The sequence below is a fragment of the Pongo abelii genome, chromosome 7, assembly GCF_028885655.2.
Source record: "Pongo abelii isolate AG06213 chromosome 7, NHGRI_mPonAbe1-v2.0_pri, whole genome shotgun sequence".
NCBI lineage: Eukaryota > Metazoa > Chordata > Mammalia > Primates > Hominidae > Pongo > Pongo abelii.
Genome location: NC_071992.2, coordinates 113,914,123 through 113,932,927, shown reverse-complemented (window position 1 = coordinate 113,932,927; position 18,805 = coordinate 113,914,123). Strand labels below are relative to the sequence as shown.

Here is an 18,805-nt window from a genome sequence, read left to right as displayed (position 1 = left end):
AATGATACAAATAATAGAAAAAATCCACAGGAAATCCCTCTGATATGGTTTGGCTGTGTCCCACCCAAATGTCATCTTGAATTGTAGTTCCTACAATTCCCATGTGTTGTGGGAGGGACCTGGTGGGAGGTAATTGAATCATGGGGACGGGGCTTTCCTGTGCTATTCTGATTGTGAATAAGTCTCCACAAGATCTGATGGTTTTATAAAGGGGGTTTCCTTGCACAAGTTCTCTTCTCTTGTCTGCCACCGTGTGAGACGTGCCCGTCACCTTCTGCCATGATTGTAAGGCCTCTCCAGCCAAGTGGAACTGTGAGTCCATCAAACCTCTTTCTTTTGTAAATTGCCCAGTCTCGGGTATGTCTTTATCAGCAGTGTGAAAATGGACGAATACACCCTTTCACCCTTTGCCCTTACTTTTAAGGTCTGCCAAGAGGAGAAAGCTCTGTAATTAACCTTCAATCCTTGTAGTGATTGCTGGCAGAGGTTCTAATTCAGTCCAGTGACTAGCACTGTGTGAGTTTCTGGGCACCCATACAGCTACTGTGGAAAGGGCTGATGGCTGGCAGAAAATGAAGAGAAGCAAAGAACCCAAAACTCAGGCCTTGACTGAGAAATTCCCGAAAAAGCAAGGGGCTACTGAACTGATCTCTAGCTAAACACTTTCAGAGCACCCAAGGCAGGAACTGACACTTGTGACAGTGGTAATAAAGGAGGACTTTAAAGATTAAATGAACTTCTCTAACTGTCTGAGTCCACAGAGGGAAAAGTTCTTCTTCACCTCGAGGCTACTTACTTCGGCAGCGTTTCCCATCCTCAGCGAGCTGGAATCCCTCCAAGCACTTGCACGTGTATGAGTTGTCACTATTCACACAAATGTGTTCACAGCCATGGTCTATAGCTTGGCAGACATCTTTCCCTGAAGACAGGAGAGCAAGTTACAACAATTTCAACAACATACATTTCACATGGACTTCACCTTGGAGGACCCATCCACTGGAGTCAGCTAATGGATTCTATCTGCCACCTGAGCTCAGTGGTCCGTGGGGCAGGAAGTTACAATTGAGAACAAAGTTTAGCGGCTCTAATTCGGGCTAACCCTTCAAACTGTTTCACCGTCTTCGCCATCATCGTTCACCAGCACTACTTTAGTGTTAAAATGCAGCCCATCATCAGCTTTCTGTAGACATAGTTTCTGATATCAGAATGGAAACACTGTTGATATGATTCCTTAGGAGATTAAACCTCAATTTAGATTAGAAGCACTGAAATCTAACTTTGGCTTTGTGCCTGACATAGTGTATGACTTAGGAGAATCACTTAACTTCTTGGAGTCTTAGCTGTGCTGTCTAAAAAATGAGAGAGTAATTATTCCAGTTACCCATCTTTTCTTCCAAAAGTGTCAATATGAGTTGCTCTTTATAAAGTGCTTTGAGACGTTGAGAAAAAGATAACTGATACGGATGGAAACCAGGGTCACACACTCCCCTTTGATTATTCAGAGATGTGTCTTGAGATTTACACCAGCAATTCACTCTAAGGCTGCTTGTCCTGGGCTGGCTGGCTGCAGCCCCATCTAAGAGGCTTTGCCTTCTGAAAGGCAAAACTGGCTTCATCACAAGGTGCCCTTTGGGAGGGATTTGTGCTACCAGAAATAACAACAACAACATTATTAAAGATAAATAAGCAGAGAGGCTTAGAGAAGTTAGGCAACTTTCCCAGCTAATAAATGGCAGAGACAGAAGTTGACTGAATCTTGGATTTCTGACTGTCCATCTTTCCACTAGAGTATACTGTCAAACCACTGTTTTTTGCCACAGAGCATATAAATGAAGAACTTCAGTAGTAGCTCTGGTGTTGACTTTTTTTGTCTGTCCATTTTTTTAATAGACTTTATTTTTAGGACAGTTTTAGATTTACACAAAAATTGAGAAGATAGCGCAAAGAATTGCAATATACCCGACACCTAGTTTTCCCTATTATTAACAACTCACATGAGTATGGTCCATTTGTTATTATTAATAAACCCATACTGATACATGATTATTAATTAAAGTCTATATTTTATTGACATTTACTTAGTTTTTCCCTAATGTCCATTTTCTCTTTCAGGGTCCTATCCAGGACACTACATTACATTTTGCTGTGTGGCATTGACTTCTGAGAGGAACTGATATATACAGAGATAAGGATAGCAATTTCACACAGTGGTCTGGCATAGTAGTAGGAGCCAGCTCCAGTACAAACTTACTTCTGCAGGTTTTTCCATCTTCACGGAGTATATAACCTTCAAAGCACTGGCACGCAAACGAATCTTCACTGCTTACACATGAATGTTCACAACCATGGTCCCCCAGAGCACAAGAGTCCAATTCTGAGAATCAAATGGGAATTAGAGAAACAGAAGAAGAAAATGACTCATATATTAGTGGCTTATTCAATCATAAAAGACATTTCAGACACTTTGAATCAAAACAGTGCCTTATCCTACAGTACACATTTCAGAATATAAAGCATGTCTGTGAGCAAAAATTCTTTTTTGAGAAAGTGTCTCACTCTGTCGCCCAGGCTGGAGTGTGGTGGTGTGATCTCAACTCACTGCAGCCTCTGCCTCCCGGGCTCAAGTGATCCTCCCATCTCAGCCTCCCAGATAGCTGGGACTACAAGCGTGCACCACCACACCAGGCTAATTTTTTGTAGAGACGGGATTTCACCATGTTGCCCAGGCTGGTCTCGAATTCCTGGCTCAAGCAATCCACCCACCTCGGACTCCCAAAGTGAGCAAAAATTCTTAATATATACATGGCACATAAAAATCAAACAATATAAATCATCTCCACAAGAAAAATGAACAAAAAACATGAGAATACAAGTTACAGAATGAGAGATAAATTACTTATAAATGTTAGAAAATAAGATTAACCTAATTGGCTATTATGTAACTATAATATCAACTTATTTACATATCTACTTATGTATGTATGTATATATTACACTTAGGTAACCAATTCATTCATGAATTCAGTCAGTTCACAAATATTTTGTGAGTCCCTGTGATGAGCCAGGCACTGTTTTAGGCTCTGGGGATATAGCAATGAACGAAACAGAGTTTCTGCTTTTGTGAAGCTTACATTTGGCAGCAGGTGTCAGGAGAAGTGGGATGCGTGGAAAACAGACAAGTATGTGATATGTCATGTGGGAAAAAGTGCTATGGAGGAAGAGCAGGATAGGAGGATGGAGAGTGGCTACTGGGCTGGAGAGTAGGGAGGGCTTGTTATTTTATATGGTGTGTCAGATATGGTGACACTGAGCAGAGCCCTGCAGAAAGACAGGAAGTGAGTGGTGGTGTCTGGGAAAGAGCATTATCAGCAAGAAAGAACAGCATTTGCAAACTGCAGCAACGGGAGCTGCTTGGTTGGTGTGTTTCAGGAAAGGCAAGGAGACCACTGTGACTGGAGCATCCGGGATCCTGGCAGGGGATGAGGCCAGCAAGGTTGGCTGGAGCAGACCATGTGGGGTTCACAGTGGGGGTCAGATCTGAAAGAGAAGGGAAGTCACTGCAGTGTTTTGAGCAGTGGAGTGGCATGATATGGATTTGTTTTTAAAGGATCTCTCTGCACAGAATGGAGCTTGGACACCTGGGAGCAGCTCTGTTCAAAGATCTTGGTGGCCCAGACCAGGCTGGTGAGAAGTGTTCAGACTGGCTGTATTTTAAGGTAGAAACTATAAAATCTGCTCATGGATTAATACAAAGAGCCCATATGGATAGGACAGAAAAGTCAAGGAAGACTCCAAGGTTGCTGGACTGAGCAACTGAAGGATGGCGTTGCCATCTTATAGGGCTGGGTGGCTTCTGGGGGACTAGAAGGTTTGTGAACCTGTGAAAACCAGGCTGTTACTTTAAAAGCTTAATACTGAGGATAAGTGAGTGGTGACTTTTTATAAGAACCATACATATTTCTGAAAGTTAACTCAATCCTTTCAGATTGAGTAGAATTTCTCAAATGGACACGAATCGGAATTATTAAATAAAGGCCCCAAAGCACATAATGACCTTTATAATCAGGCACAAACCACACACTTTTTTTGGTAAAGCATCTTTGCAGTATCTCTCTGGAGAGGACTCCTCAGAACCACCTTTGAGTTAGTTAAGGCAGCCGTTGTTATTCTCACTCACCAGCTAGGGAAACTAAGGGTTGGGAAGGCTAATGGCTTGTCAAGACCAATTGTTAACCAGAGAAAGAACCAGACAAAAATTGTAATCTTATAAATAAATCCCTGTTTTTTCTGACTATACTGCATTGCTATATTCTACAGCAAGCTTTCAAATGTGAAGGGAATTTCTTTGGGCGGAAGCACTGCCAAAATCTTTGAAGAATGGGAAAAGGTTGATAACTGCAATTACAGCTGCAGAGGAGGCTCAAAGCCGAGTTGGACCCTCCTGTTTGCCCTGAGCGTGACTTGCTTTTCTCGGCAAATTCTAGACTCACTATTAATGCAGAACATTTCCTGATAGTTTGGGATAGTTCCTCACGTAGTGTAAGAGTGGAAAGTACATTGAGTGATCCATGATATAGACAACTGGATGGCCATGGAGGTGAGGTGTTTTTTTCCCCCTACCATGAATTTATAATAATACTACTACTCCATTTTCCGTGGTAATAAAATAGCTATAGCTCTTTCATGTCAACCTTGTCAAGCCATAATCCAGACAGACCCCTCGGAGCAAGCCCTTCCTTCCTTGTGCCCAGTCCTGTCCTCCTAGCTTCAGCTAAGGCTCTTTTTTTTCTTTTTTTGTTGAGACACAGGCTTGCTCTGTCGCCCAGGCTGGGGTGCAGTGGTGTCATCACAGTTCACTGCAGCCTTGGCTCTTGGGCTCATGTGATCCTCCCACCTTAGCCTCCTGAGTAGCTGGGACTACAGGTGCATGCCACCATGCTTAGCTAATTTTCATATTTTTTGTTGAGATGGGGTCCCACTGTTGCCCAGGCTGGTCTTAAATTTCTGGCCTCAAGTGATCCTCCCGCTTCAGCCTCCCAAAGTGCTAGGATTACAGGCCTGAGCCACCACACCTTATCTGCAATGGATATTCTTGTGCATGTAGTTTTATGTACAATGTGAAGGCATACCTGAAAGTTATACATCCGGAAGCAGAATTGCCTAGTTAAAGGGCATGAATACTTAAAGGTGGATAAATATTTCCAAATCATCCTCCAAAGAGATTATTTCAATCTCTACTCTCACCAACAATGTAAGACAGTCTCTGTTTCTGTTTCTGATTCAGGGTTTCTGGGATGCTGCCTGGGCCTTTAGACTTTTTCCAAGCCCCATAGATGATTTCAATGAATCATCAGAGGTGAGATGTTAGCAGTGGCCCTGATGCCTGGCACCTAACAGACCCCTAGGAAAGACCTGTTGAACAAAAGGAAACATTTCCTCAGTTTTCTATTCTGAAAATTGAGGGTAATTAGATCCACCTCACAGGGGTTTTGTGCAGATGTTTTAAATAAGAACCCCATGGGATGTGTGGATGTTTGTGGCCAGCTAGGCTTCCCACTCTCTCCTACACACCCACCTTGCAAAATGCACGACTCACATTTGTTCAGCAAAATGTCCAGTTTCTACCCTTCAGGGATTTTCTGGGCCACTTATAAATTCAAAGAACCACGGATGGGAAATCAGAGAATGCCAAAGGTGGATGATAGTTAACCTCCTGACCATAGGCGCTAGCTTTCTATCCACCAAGTCTGGAAACCAACTTGGAGTCAGTTTCTCCCCAGGGCAAAGATACTCCCCTATAGGAAAATGCTTCAGTGGTCCCCTAACAGGCAAAGAGAGCCACCACCCCTGACTCACTACCACTGGGTGTCTTCGGCCTGGGAGACTATGGTGGGCACCACAATAAGTCCATTCATTCAGCAAGTGTTTACGGAGCACTTATCTGAGCCAGGCAATATCCTTGTTTGGGGGCTGGAAGTTCAACTCATTGGATATGAACTAGTCCAACCCCTTCATTAAAGATGAGAAAACTGACGGTCAGAGGGGAAGTGACTTTCCCAATATCTCTGAACCTTCAGAGGTGACTGGTCTTAGCTGTCCTGGGGGCAGAGATGGGACTATATTCAAATAGACCTCCGTGTCCCTGGTCCAGCTGCACATCCACGGATCATCCTAGCTTAAGAGAGTGTGCTGAGGCAGCCTGGCAGATTCTCAGAAGACAAACTAGACAAAAATCATTTTCTCAACAGAGGCCAGCCAGGAAGTCTCTCGTAACTCTGAAGGCTGTAGGTGGGTGATGTGTCCCGCCGGAGTCCCCAGGCTTGTCTCTCACCCACCGCCTCCCTCTCGCATTCAGTACCCCATACTCAGAGCACAGAACTTCCTGCAGTTCGCTCTCTGGCCCCTAGGGAAGCATTTCCCCTCCATCTCTGGCTGGCTCACTGTACTCGCTCTCTGGGTGTCGGATTAAACATCTTTCCCTAGACTAGGGGAGGCTCCCATGGCCCCCTCCTCTGGGTGTCGGATTAACCTTCTCTTTCTCTAGACTAGGGGGTGCTCCCGCGGCTCCATCCTTCCCACATCACCACCCTCACCATATGGAATGGACGCTGTCTCTGCTATCCTTCTTCCCAGAGAAGGTTTAAACACTGTCAGGACACAAACCGAAATCTGCATAATCCCCAGAGATCCCCAGCACGCCACACACTGCAGGTACACGTAAATATTTGTAAAGAATGAGGGTAAAGGAACCAAGTGCTTAAGGAAGTACCTAGATTCAAACCCAGAGAGGAGAGTAAACACAGACTCCATCAGGAGCCATCACTACTTCAGTGAAATAGGTGGAAGGATGTAAGAAATCTCAAGAGGGAGGAAGAAAACATTTTTCCTCTCAAAGATGGATTCTCCTCCTTTTACACATAAGGACCCAGGCCTATGTATTTAATTAAACCTTCATCGTGAATGGATTCTGCAGTGTGTGCTCAGGATGATTAGAAGTTTTAGGATGTAGCACAGATCTTTAGGGTCCCTGTCTAGCAGCCCTGCATGCTGACACAGGTAAGTCACATAAGTCTGTGGCGGAGCAACTGTGGGGCAACGTGTTCTGTGGACTTGCACCTCCGCCGTGATGACAGACAGCAATCCTGCGTCTGGGGCTCCACATAAGACGTCGTTAAAACCAACCCCAACCCCAGAGAGAGAAAGCCACAGCGGCCATCTGCCAAGACAGTAACCAGAAGCCGACAGACAGAATTACACTGCTTCCTGGCTTTTCTCGTAATAAAAGTAGGAGCAGCCAATCCTTTGCTAACTTAATATAGGCTTTTTCTCAGACAAATCAAGAAGCAGCTGAACTGAGATGTGCTTTTCCAGGGCATCTCACACTAGGCAAAAGATCCTAAAATCAGGGGACTCGACTCTGGTCCTGGCTCTGCCACTGACTCCCTGACCAGGGCCAGCTTGGAGGCATCACTTTCCTCCATGTGTCCGTTTCCCACAAAATAAGGGAAAATCTCTACCTTCCTTCTGTTGCATCAAGCCTGTAATGTGAATACATGAGAGTGAGGGTGGTCCCCTCCCCCTACTTCCTGCTACAGACTGTTTCCCCCAAAATTCACATCTGAATCCCTAACCCCTGATGTGAGGGTATTCAGAGGTGGAGTCTTTGGGAGGTAATTAGGTTTAGATGGGGTTATGAGGGCAGGATCCTGACCTGATAGGATTAGTGTTCTTATAAGAAGAGACACCAGATAACTTGCCTGCACTCTTTTGCTCTCTCACCCCCTACAACCCATGCAATATGAGGACACAGCTGGGTACTGTCTGTCTGCAAACCAAGAAGAGGGCCCTCACCAGAACCCAGCCATGCCAGCACCTGGATCCTGGACTTCCAGCCTCCAGAACTGTGAGAAATGAATTTCTGTGGTTAAGAAACAGCATTCAGTCTATGGTATTTTGTGATGGGAGCCCAAGTAGACTACGACACTCCCCTAGCCTTGCCTAGGCCTGCCTCAGCCCTGGAAGGCCAAGCTCAGGGCCTCAGGCAGCCTAACAGGCCCTCGCAGATCTGCCTGTGGTAGTTGGACTGGGAGTATCACCAGCAGAGATCCCCCAGTGCCCTAGGCTGATGGCTCTGATCCCCGTTGGTGTCCTCTGCTTGCAGAAGGGAGAGTCCCTCATAGGACAGCCCTTGGACTCCTGAGTCCAGCCCTCTTCCAGAGTTGTGCATCTGTGGGGCCCCTCCAAGGAGAGCAGGCCTGGTCCTGGGAGATGGGTCTCCAGGCAGCAATGCCAGGAGCTACCTTCTGAGTCTCCTCAGTGCAGGGGGTTCTGATGCTGGGAGGAGAGACAAGAAGAAGAATCCCTTAGGGGTCACGGCAGTCCACAAGTTCACATAGCACTGCAACAGCAGTCTCCCTGAACCACACAGTGGCCTTGAAAGGCAGCAACGACCATTCTCAGTTTAGAGATGAGCAGTCAGACCCCAAGAGGGCCAATTCCCTTGCCCAGGGTAGAAGCAACACGATTTAAACCCAGTCTTTGGGCTTCCAGTTCAGTACTCTTTCTGCTCTGCCACACTGTTTCTCAGACGTGCACAGAGAGCCTCAGGGTGAGGCTGGGCAGGAGAGCTCTGCAGAGAGGCCCCAGCAGAGCCTGGGGTGGGAGGAGGAGAGGAGAGCCTATCAGGTGGGAGAGGAGGTTACCCATGGGGGTGACATTGGGATGGGCTGGAAGGCACCAGGCCTGTTCAGAGAATAGGCGACTTGCCACTTTGGCTAAAGAACAGGAGGTGGCTTCAGGGAGGGCCTGGGGTGAGGCTAAAGAAGTGGAAGAGGGGGTTCTGCACTCTGCCAAATCAAGGAGTGCAGTGGAAATTTATTCTGGGAGACAGTGGAGAGCTACTGAAGGTTATCAAGTGGGGAGCAGACCCTGTGCCAGCAGCCGTGGGGCAAAAAGACAGGTGGCTTCTGTCCATTCACACTCCCAGTCATTTCATGTTGGCCTCTGACCTCCAACCTCCAGGAGCTTGCAGGCCAGTGGGCAGTGTGGTCCATGCACATCAGGCCTATAGAGTCTTTCTTGGTGCTGGGATGCCCTCGCACAAGGTCAGTCTCAGGGAAACGTCTAGAGAGGGAAGGAGTCCTCTCAGCTGCAGCTGGTAAAAGAGATCGCCCCATCCCCTCCCCCCACACACGCTGAGTCTGTGCACCTAACTGCCCGAGGCAAAAAGGCCTCTGGGGAGAATCTGGGAAAGCAGAGCTTGGGGTCAGGGGGCTGGAGGAAGGGAGGGGACATCGCTCCAGAAGCCAGAGAACCCAAGGTGCCTGAAGGGGTAGGGGCACAGCAGTGCCCATTTCATCCCAGGGCCCCTGGAACCCCTCCACGCTTTAGAGAACTTTCCAGAAGGTGAGTGACACATTCTTAAGACCACTTGCTATCAAAGCTGTAAGTGGAGGCTGCCTCTATAAAGAGCCAAGGATGCTCTTATCTGCTGATCCAGGCCTGGCTGCCCCCCAACAGGCTTTACCAAAAAGGTGCAGTCATGTCGTCTGGCCCTTTGTCGTCGGGAGTAGAGCTGGGGAACATACATCCCAACCCCCAGTTAGCTGTGGCCACACTGAAAACCTAGCCCATTATTACAGGACAGGACAGTCAGAATGAATCATTCTGGAGCAGGCAGAAAGTCTTCAATTAGGGGAATGGCTCAACGCATATGTATCAGCTGGTGGGTGAAATGCATCTCTCATATATGGTTCCTGAGGACAATCCTCACTTATCTGATTATCTCACAAGTTCTCATCTAGACACAACCATATATAAATAACAAAATTCACTATTCATTGCATTGTTGGACATTTACTTATGTAGAAGCTTCCATTGTGCCATTGGTTAGAAACCCATTTTAAATGAGAAGATGGGCAACACTTAAAAGTGGCCAGGTCAAAATCCAGATGTGGACCTGGGCAGGGGAGAGGAAGGGGCACCTGATTCAAAGGAGGTGGAGCTGCATTTGTTTAGAAGGGCTCATGAGAATTTCGTAGGGTCCTACAACCATCTTGTAGTCAGTTCTTGATTATCACAGGAATGAGGCGGACAGAAGAAGGACTCCTCTTATTCTCAGAATAATCTAAATTGATGGAGAATTAAACAAACCAACAAACCCCTTACATCTGGCTTTGGCATGCTGTCAATGTCGATGCAATTCAACACACCCACCCTCTTTCTGCATCCCCTGTGCCCAATCCCTCCCTGAGCTGGCTGCAGCAGCAGTCTGGGAGGCAGCTGGGCGGGGAGCCACCGAAAGCTATAACATGGATAACCCATTTGCTGAGATCCAAGGATCTGTCCCAAACTGGAAATATTTTCTCACAGGCAGCATAGAGAGGCACGCCCAGCTGTGCAGCCAGCTCATCTGCCTAGATGAACAGATGATATAAAAATGTGGATAAATTAGGTTGTGCCTACAATTATACCAGTGGTCAGGGAACTTGGCCCTATAACCAGAAAGACCAGCAGGCTGGGGAAGATAAATTGTGGTCCTTTTCTTTCATTTCTAATCCCTTCTCTCAAAATGACTATATTTCAATTCTTTATCTTGGTCCACTTCGAAACAGAATTGCAGGGCAACAAACACACCAGCATTCTTCAGTGAAGGAGAGAAGGAGGTCTGGGAGCATTTTTTTTTTTTTAATTGAGACAGGATTTGGGACCAGCTGCAAGGAAATATGTACCCAGGACACATCACTGCCAGCCTCACCATGTGCTGTGAGATCACCAGGATCAGCAATCAGGGCAAAGCGTTTCTCAGGAGCATCCTCTTCTCCCAGGACTGACTTTGGAATCACAGCCAGCAGAGTTTGAACCCACCACTTACTAGCTGGTGACCTTAGGCTCTTTACTTAATCTGAGCTACAGTTTTTCCTCATCTCCCCCCTGAATGCAACAGCATGTGTGCTTAGCACAGTGCCCAGCATGCAGCCAGCAGTCAGTGAGGGGTCCACATTATTATTATTCATGTGCCATACTAGCTGGCTGGGGGTTGAGCAGAGAGAGCTGAGGACTAGGGCTCTGTCCAGCTTCAGAATGACAGGGAGGTGGAAACAGCAAAAAGCCACTTCAGGGCACGGGGCAAGGAAGCTTGAGGGGAGTGGGTGGAGCAGCCACCAAGGCTCAATGGCTAAGAGATGCTGTCACACACATTCATGCGGGCCCAGCAAAGCCTGGAGACAGGACACACAGGCACATATACACGTCGGCAGCGCACCCGCACCCACACCTGCACCCACAGAACGCCTGTGCAGGTCCCGCTTGTCCTTCAGACACTTACTTGCACACGTCTTCCCATCGCTGCGGAGCATGTGTCCCTCAGGACACTGACAGGCAAAGGATCTGTCCATGTTGACGCAGGAGTATTCACAACCATGGTCACTCAGCAGGCAGTAATCCACCCCTGCAAAACCAAAAGCCAGGCCACCCTTTATCAGTGAGACCTCTGGGGGACGGTGATTGGATCAAGTGACCGTCATGCTCACCCCACCCTCCCCCGAAGGCATGCAGTCCCAGTGGACATCCCCACTATCTCCTGGAGCAGAGCAAGGGGCAGGGGAGAGGTGCCCAAGCACGACCTGTGCCCTCTGCCGTTACATAGGTTTCACTCATGGTGCAAACCTTCCCCTACGAGAGGAGCGCGGAGGGACTCACGGGAGCAGGTCTTGAGGTCCTCGTTGATGAGGAAGCCTTCTGAGCACTGGCAGACGAAGGAATCCTCCGTGTTCAGACACAGCTGCTCACAGCCATGGTCCTGCTGTGCACAGTGGTCCACTCCTGCATTTTCATACACGCGAAAGCATAGAGGAGCCGAGGGGGCAATACCCCACCAGCAACAAAGATTCAAAAACAAAACCGGAGGCATAACAAGCCACAGGGAAGGGATCATTCTACCCCACACTGCTGATCCCTCTAGAAAATCAGCCTGGCTTGTTGGTTTTCTTTCCCTTTTCACCCAGGCTGGAGAGCAGTGGCAAGATCTCGGCTCACTGCAACCTCCACCTCCTGGATTCAAGCGATTCTCCTGCCCCAACCTCCGGAGTAGCTAGCTGGGGTTACAGGTGCCTGACGTCATGCCCAGACTTCTTTCCCATTTCTTTCTTTGAAGGGTAAAGCATACAACCATACAACCCCAATGGCTGGGAAATGCTGTCCCTGGTGTTGACGACAGCAGCACTCTGCCAGGGCCATGGCGCACAGAATCCACAGTCTCAGGGCACCTCTGAGAGCAGGTGCAATTCCCAATTCACAGAGAGGAAAGTGAGGCTCAGGAAGGTCAAGGTCAAAGCCACACAGCTAATAGAGTAGTGCTTAGAATGCAGGTTCTGGCTTCAAACTACCTGGGCTCAAATCACACCTCTGCCACTTCCTAGCTATGGATTCTGGGCAGTCCCACGGCCTCTTTGCCATCGTTTCCTGACTTGTGAATGTGGATGCTGATGGTTGCTTTCTTATAGGAATAGGGTAAGAATAAAAGGGGTTGATTATGTAAAGCACTCAGAACAGTAGCTAGCATACAGAAACCACTTAATGAACACATTATTATTATCAAGTAGTGCTGAGTAAGAATTAGTCACATAGTTTCATTTCTAATTGAAAACGAAAAAGAGTTGTTATTCTCAATGAAATCAATTTCTATTTTTTTTACCCCCATCATCAGGACATCCAGATTAAAAAAACAAACCAAAGCCTGGGACTGCGTGTGTGGCCTATCCTGGCATCCGAATGCTTCACAGCTGGTCCTCCGGGCAGCAAGTGCCGAAGGCTAATGAACACACAGCTGTGGTGAACAGCTCCCACTAACAGTCCTGCAGACTGCCTCCCAGGTTTCCCTTATGGAGAAAATGCACCTCCAGAGACTGGACAGACACTGGAGGTCCTGTGCAGGTCTGCCAAGTGGGCCTCTTGACTCCCGCAGAGCCTGGGACCAGTGCCTTCCAGAACATTCCACGGGTGGATGCACCTCCTGAGAACACTTGCTGGATCTTGGGAGCTACATGCCTGTGTTCACATCCTAGTGTTGCCATTTGCTAGTCACAGGACCCCAGGACAGTGACTTAATCCCTTTGTGTCACAGTTTCCCCTTGCTTAAATAGGGACAAGAATGTGGGTGCCCAGTAGGACGGCTGTGAGGATGCAGGGACTTTACGCATGGAAAGTGCTCAGGGCATTGCCTGCACAGAGTGAGCGCCTCAGAAGTGCTTGCTGTCTTTATGGCCTGGGTTCCCTGATTCCTCAGGGAAAGCAGAAGCCTGTGGCTTTCTCTAAGGACTGCGAGACAGAAACAGCTTGGTTTGTACTTTCTTAGAGTTGACTAGATCCCAGAGAGAAGGGAGGGTCCTGATCTCTTGTGGTCCGTTCTTAGAGCTCTTCTGGCCCCTGGAGTCATGCTGGGAGGGGCAGTCAGGCCATCTCCCTGGTGATCTGCGTGGGCTCATCCAGGTCAGGACCACCTGCCCTGGGAAAACTGCCAGGGCCATCAGCTGGCAGACCTGACACTCCAGGAAACAGGCAGGATACACACAGATCCACGGTCACCAGGGCATCTCCCGTTGAATGGGAGACCCGCTCCCTGCTGGCCTCTCAAAAGGACTCAGAGACATGCAGAGGCAACGTACAGCAGGCACTGACTTTGGCACCACTTTTCAGTTCAAAAGCCCTTTGGCCTCTGAGATCAGTCCTTAGAAAGCCTTTACCGAGGCACTTTGTTCTCTCTGGACACTAGACGCGAGGCACTTTGTTCTCTCTGGACACTAGAGGCGCCACGCTTTCCTGAGGACTGCCCTGGACCTCTTATTTCATCTGGGAAACTTCCCTGCTGGCAGTGTGGAGCCCAGTGCTCAACAGCTGCACTGTCCTCACTCACAATCTATCTCTATCTCCAAAGGGGAGCAGATGTGGGGCTTGCTCAGTGGAAAGGCACATAAAGGGCCCCTTCTGCATAGGCTATGTCATGGAGATGGGCCCCCTCTCCCACATGCCAGGGGCATAGGGTCCATTGCCACATTCAGGCGCTCCCACCCTGCTGGCCAGGACCCGTGGAGATGGTGCCTTATAAAAAACCATGGAGCCACCCAGCTGGCAGAGTCTGCAAGTTCCCATACATTTACATCACCCAGTGGAGCTTTGTTGTGGCTCTGACACAAGAAAATTAAAACAAGCCTTCTCAGAAAATCCCATGTTTCTTGATTCTGCCCTCAGATCAGCCTCTGCAGCCCATTGCTTTCCAAGGTCTGTCCCCTCCGGCCTCTTGTCCCAGTCTGGCGCCAGGCACTGGCCACTCTCACAGGCTCCATGATAGGAACTGTTCCCCTTGATTGGAAGTTTACCCTGTGCCAGGCACCAGGCTAACATATCAAAATGGCTCCTATTTCTCCCTATAAAAACCCTGTGGGAATAATACGACTATTAGTTTTGCTTTTTGTCATAGATGGGAAATCAAAGCATGGAGAAGTTAAATAACTTCCCCAAGGTCACACACATCTAGTAGGTGGGAGAGGTTGGATTTGAAATTAGGCCTGTCTGACCTAGTAAATACACTCAACAGCAAATACTAATATTAGTTAACATTTATTGAGTGCTTACGTCTAGCAGCGCTGTTCTAAGTATTTTACTCCTATTCTTTTTTTTTTTTTTTTTTTTTTTTTAGATGAAGTTTTGCTCTGTCGCCCAGGCTGGAGTGCAATGGCGCAATCTCAGCTCACTGCAACCTCCGCCTCCTAGGTTCAAGTAATTCTCCTGCCTCAGCCTCCCGAGTAGCTGGGATTACAGGCACCCGCCACCACACCCAGCTAATTTTTTGTATTTTTAGTAGAGATGGGGTTTCACCATGTTGGCCAGGCTGGTCTTGAACTCCTGACCTCAGGTGATCTGCCCGCCTTGGCCTCCCTGTGCTGGGATTATAGGCACGAGCCACCGCGCCTGGCCTATTCCTATTAATTCTTTTAATCCTTGCAACCCAAGTTGGGTAGGCCGATAGTATTAATAGTCACATTCTATGGGTGATGAAACCGAGGATAAGGAAGGATACACCTGACAGACCATCAGGAAACCTGAGGGGGCTCCAGAAATGACTGGTTGCTAGTGAGCCCGCCCGCGCCTGTGAGTAGACCCCACCCTTCATCAGCACCCCACCCCTAGGGTACACTCACGGCTGCAGGTTTTGCCGTTGAGGTCCAGAGTGTAGCCACGGCGGCAGCGGCAGTAGTAGCTCTCCTCCGTGTTGACGCACTCATGCTCACAGCCCGGTTTGTTCAGTGCACAGTAGTTGATCCCTGAGGGGAAGAAAGGCAGACCTTCCTTCAGACTCTGGGCTTCTTCCAGGGCTGATGGCAGCCCCTCAGGGCTCCCATGAGCCCCCACGGGGAGGGCTGGTGGGTGCTGCCTGCTGAGGCAAGCCGGGACAGATCATTCATTTGTTTGTCTGCCAGCCAAGTGCCAGGCCTTGAGCTAGATGCAGAGATTTAATGACGACTAAGATGGAGGCCCTGCCTCAATGGGTTCAGGCTCTGGTGAGGAGTCAGACAAGGACAGCAACCAAAAGACAATGCAGAGCACAGAGCAGGGGCCTCACTGAGTCCTGGGGTGAGAGGGTCTTCCAAGAAGAGATAAGGCCAACAGGAGGCCCCAGGGAGGAGGAGGAGTTCCATAGGTAAGGGAGCTCAACAGGAAGGAGAACATGAGGACTCGAGGATAGCAAACACAAACACCTGAGGGTGAGGGGACAAAAAACACAAGTGCTTGGGGATGAGGGAACAGTGAACACAAATGCCCGGGGATAAGGGGACAGGGAACACAAACACCTGGGGATGAGGGGACAGTGAACACAAACACGTGGGGATGAGGGGACAGTGAACACAAACACCCGGGGATGAGGGGACAGTGAACACAAACGCCCAGGCATGAGGGGACAGTGAACACAAATGCCTGGGGATGAGGGGACAGTGAACACAAATGCCTGGGGATGAGGGGACAGTGAACACAAAAGCCTGGGGATGAGGGGTCAGTGAACACAAACACCTGGGGATGAGGGGACAGTGAACACAAACGCCTGAGGATGAGGGGACAGTGAGCACAAATGCTTGGGGATGAGGGGACAGCAAACACACACAAATGCCTGGGGATGAGGGGACAGTGAACAGAAGTGCCTGGGGATGAGGGGACAGTGAATACAAATGCCTGGGGATGAGGGCAAGGGGCATGCCTGGGGAGCTGTGAGGAGCTGAGTATGGCTGGAATGTGAGGAGAGAGATGAGGCTGGGAGGCAGAGGGAGCTGGCCCACCTGAGCATGACTGGTCGTGCGGGCTTTGCAAGCCCCAGGATGGATCAGTGAAGGCTCTAAACAGGTGACTAGAGGTGAGAATGTTGGTGGAGGTGACAAGGCCAGGGTTATGTCTTGAAGAAGACTTTGCAGTAGAGGTGGAAATGCAGGCAAACTTCACTAAATCTTCGGGAAACCAGGTGAGCTACAGGACACAGAGAAAACAGCTCCTGCTCTCCAGGAGCTTGTTTAAAAGAGGGCCTGGCACCTGAAGTATACCTGTGGATTCTCCAGCATTTTCCCTCTTTGATGGCCAAAGAGCAAGCCAAGGCTCAGTTGAGCTGAGCTGAACTGAGTCAGTGGCCAAAGAGCTGAGAGCTGGGGTGAGAGCCACACTCCCCAGCCTACCTCCTTCCAAGAAAGATGGAAAAGCTAAGAAAATCCAGTATCTCTCTCAAGTTAACCCAATCACTAGGGCTCAAAGCATGTAGAGAGCTTCTGTCTACAGTGACATCTGACAGTGACATTGGATGGCATGAGGCAGAATAAACAAAAGGTGATCTTGCAAAATATCCAGCTATTTAGGGAGGCAGGGGTTGGCAGTTTCATGAAGAAGGATCCAAACGCTTTGCCTTGCTCTGTTGAGACCACACTGGCATCGTATCATGGGACTGGAGGAGGCGCATCTCTGATGCTGCTCCAGGCTACTGCAATTCTGTCCTATGGTAAGGTCACTCTATCCATGCTGTGTTTCTGCCAGCAGATGGAAACTGTGTCATAACCATGAGCCAATAAGCAATTCCTTTCCTGGTAGAAAATGCTAAAGCCATAAGATTCCACACATAGCAGGCTCCAGGGGAGACAGAGAACTGGAAAAGGACACAAAATGAGCTTGTGGAGAGGCATTACGAGACTGATGTTGCGGGAAAATGTCACCACCGACCTCATTGGCTGGGCTGGATCAGTTTAACTGCACAGCATTGTTCTTTTTCTGGGGATGTGGCAGACACTGTTGGTTGTCTTGCCAATAATCATTACCCCATGACCCCCGAGCATGAGTCATGGCTGGTCTAAGCCAGCGTGGCAACCATGTTCTTCTTTGTCAGTCATTGGTCAAGGGGTGAGAATATGCCCTAGTTCTGACCAATGAAACATAAGAAGCTTACTGGGGGCCCTCAAGAAAGATTTTTCTTCCTGAAAAGACAAAGGTGGCCAGGCACAGTGGCTCATGCCTGTAATCCCAGCACTTTGGAAGACCAAGGTGGGCAGATCACTTGAGGCCAGGAGTTCAAGACCAGCCTGGCTAACATGGTGAAACCCCACCTCTACTAAAAACAAACAAACAAAAAAACAAAATTAGCTGGGCATGGTGGCATGCGCCTGCAATCCCAGCTACTTGGGAGGCTGAGGCATGAGAGTCGCTTGAACCCAGGAGGCAGAGGTTGCAGTGAGCTGAGACTGTGCCACTGCACTCCAGCCTGGGCAACAGAGTGAGACTCTGTCTCAAAAAAAAAAAAAAAAAAAAAGACAAAGTTGTATAAAGAGAAATGCTTTTCCCTGCCCTCTGTCCTTTCTGCCTTTGAGTCTTGTAGTGCAAGGATATGATGCTGGGAGCTGCAGCAACCGTCTTGTAACCAAGAGGTGACAAGGATGAAAATGTAAATGCAACATGCTTTGCCAGAATAGAAAGAAAGAAAGAGTCTGGGTTCTTGATAATATCACTGAGTCACTGAGCCATTCATAGGACCAACCACCTTTGGACTTGTTAGGTAAAAAATAAATGTCCTTCTGACTTAAAACACCATTAATTGGATTTCCTGTTTTGTGTGAACAAAAAGCACCATAACTGAATCAGGGGAAATGATCTGAAATCATGAAGTAATGAATAGATTTTATTTTTACCACGTATCTGCCCAAAAGTTATTTGACGAAGCTCACATCCACAAATCACTTGAAGATATGACACGTCACCCTCTTGTCTCAGTGGCTCCTTGCTGCACTGACTAACCTCTATCTTCCTTCACAGTCAGCTCAACGTCATTTTGTCATCCTTTGTGACCTCCCAGATGAAGTCAGTTCTTTCTACAGGACCTCTCTTTCGTAGCATTCATCACAATGGTTATGTATGTTTTGTATCTGTGATGCTTCAAAATCTGTTTCTTTCACTAGACTGAGTTCCACGAGCAGGAACCATGCCATCTTTATTTTTCTCACTATTAGTGGCAGTCTGATAGTAACATTAGTGATGATAATCATAGCGTCATAGCTGCTGCCATTTCTTAAATACCTGCTAAATGTCAAACATAACTTCATTTGACCCTGCAAGATATGTGTGATTGTTATCCATATTTCTTTTTTTTTTTTTTTTTTTTTTTTTTTTTTTTGAGACAGAGTCTCGCTCTGTCACCCAGGCTGGAGTGCAGTGGTGTGATCTCGGTTCACTGAAACTTCTGCCTCCTGGGTTCAAGCAATTCTCCTGCCTCAGCCTCATGGGTAGC

The 18,805-nt window shown here is 48.2% G+C and overlaps 1 protein-coding gene across 4 annotated transcripts in view; it reads right to left on the bottom strand.

The window, feature by feature from the left end:
• Positions 1–18,805, bottom strand: part of MATN2 (matrilin 2) — a 168,407-nt gene that overhangs the window by 18,477 nt on the left and 131,125 nt on the right. For 3 of the 4 annotated variants that reach the window (XM_024250832.3, XM_024250831.3, XM_063726430.1), the window contains exons 8-12: positions 15,198–15,320; positions 11,701–11,823; positions 11,327–11,449; positions 2,252–2,374; positions 797–919 (exon numbers count right to left, since the gene is read on the bottom strand). In XM_024250832.3, the coding sequence (XP_024106600.1) occupies positions 797–919; positions 2,252–2,374; positions 11,327–11,449; positions 11,701–11,823; positions 15,198–15,320 (615 nt within the window). The remainder of the gene's footprint in view (positions 1–796; positions 920–2,251; positions 2,375–11,326; positions 11,450–11,700; positions 11,824–15,197; positions 15,321–18,805) is intronic. The other variant, XM_063726431.1, reaches the window with a different exon arrangement.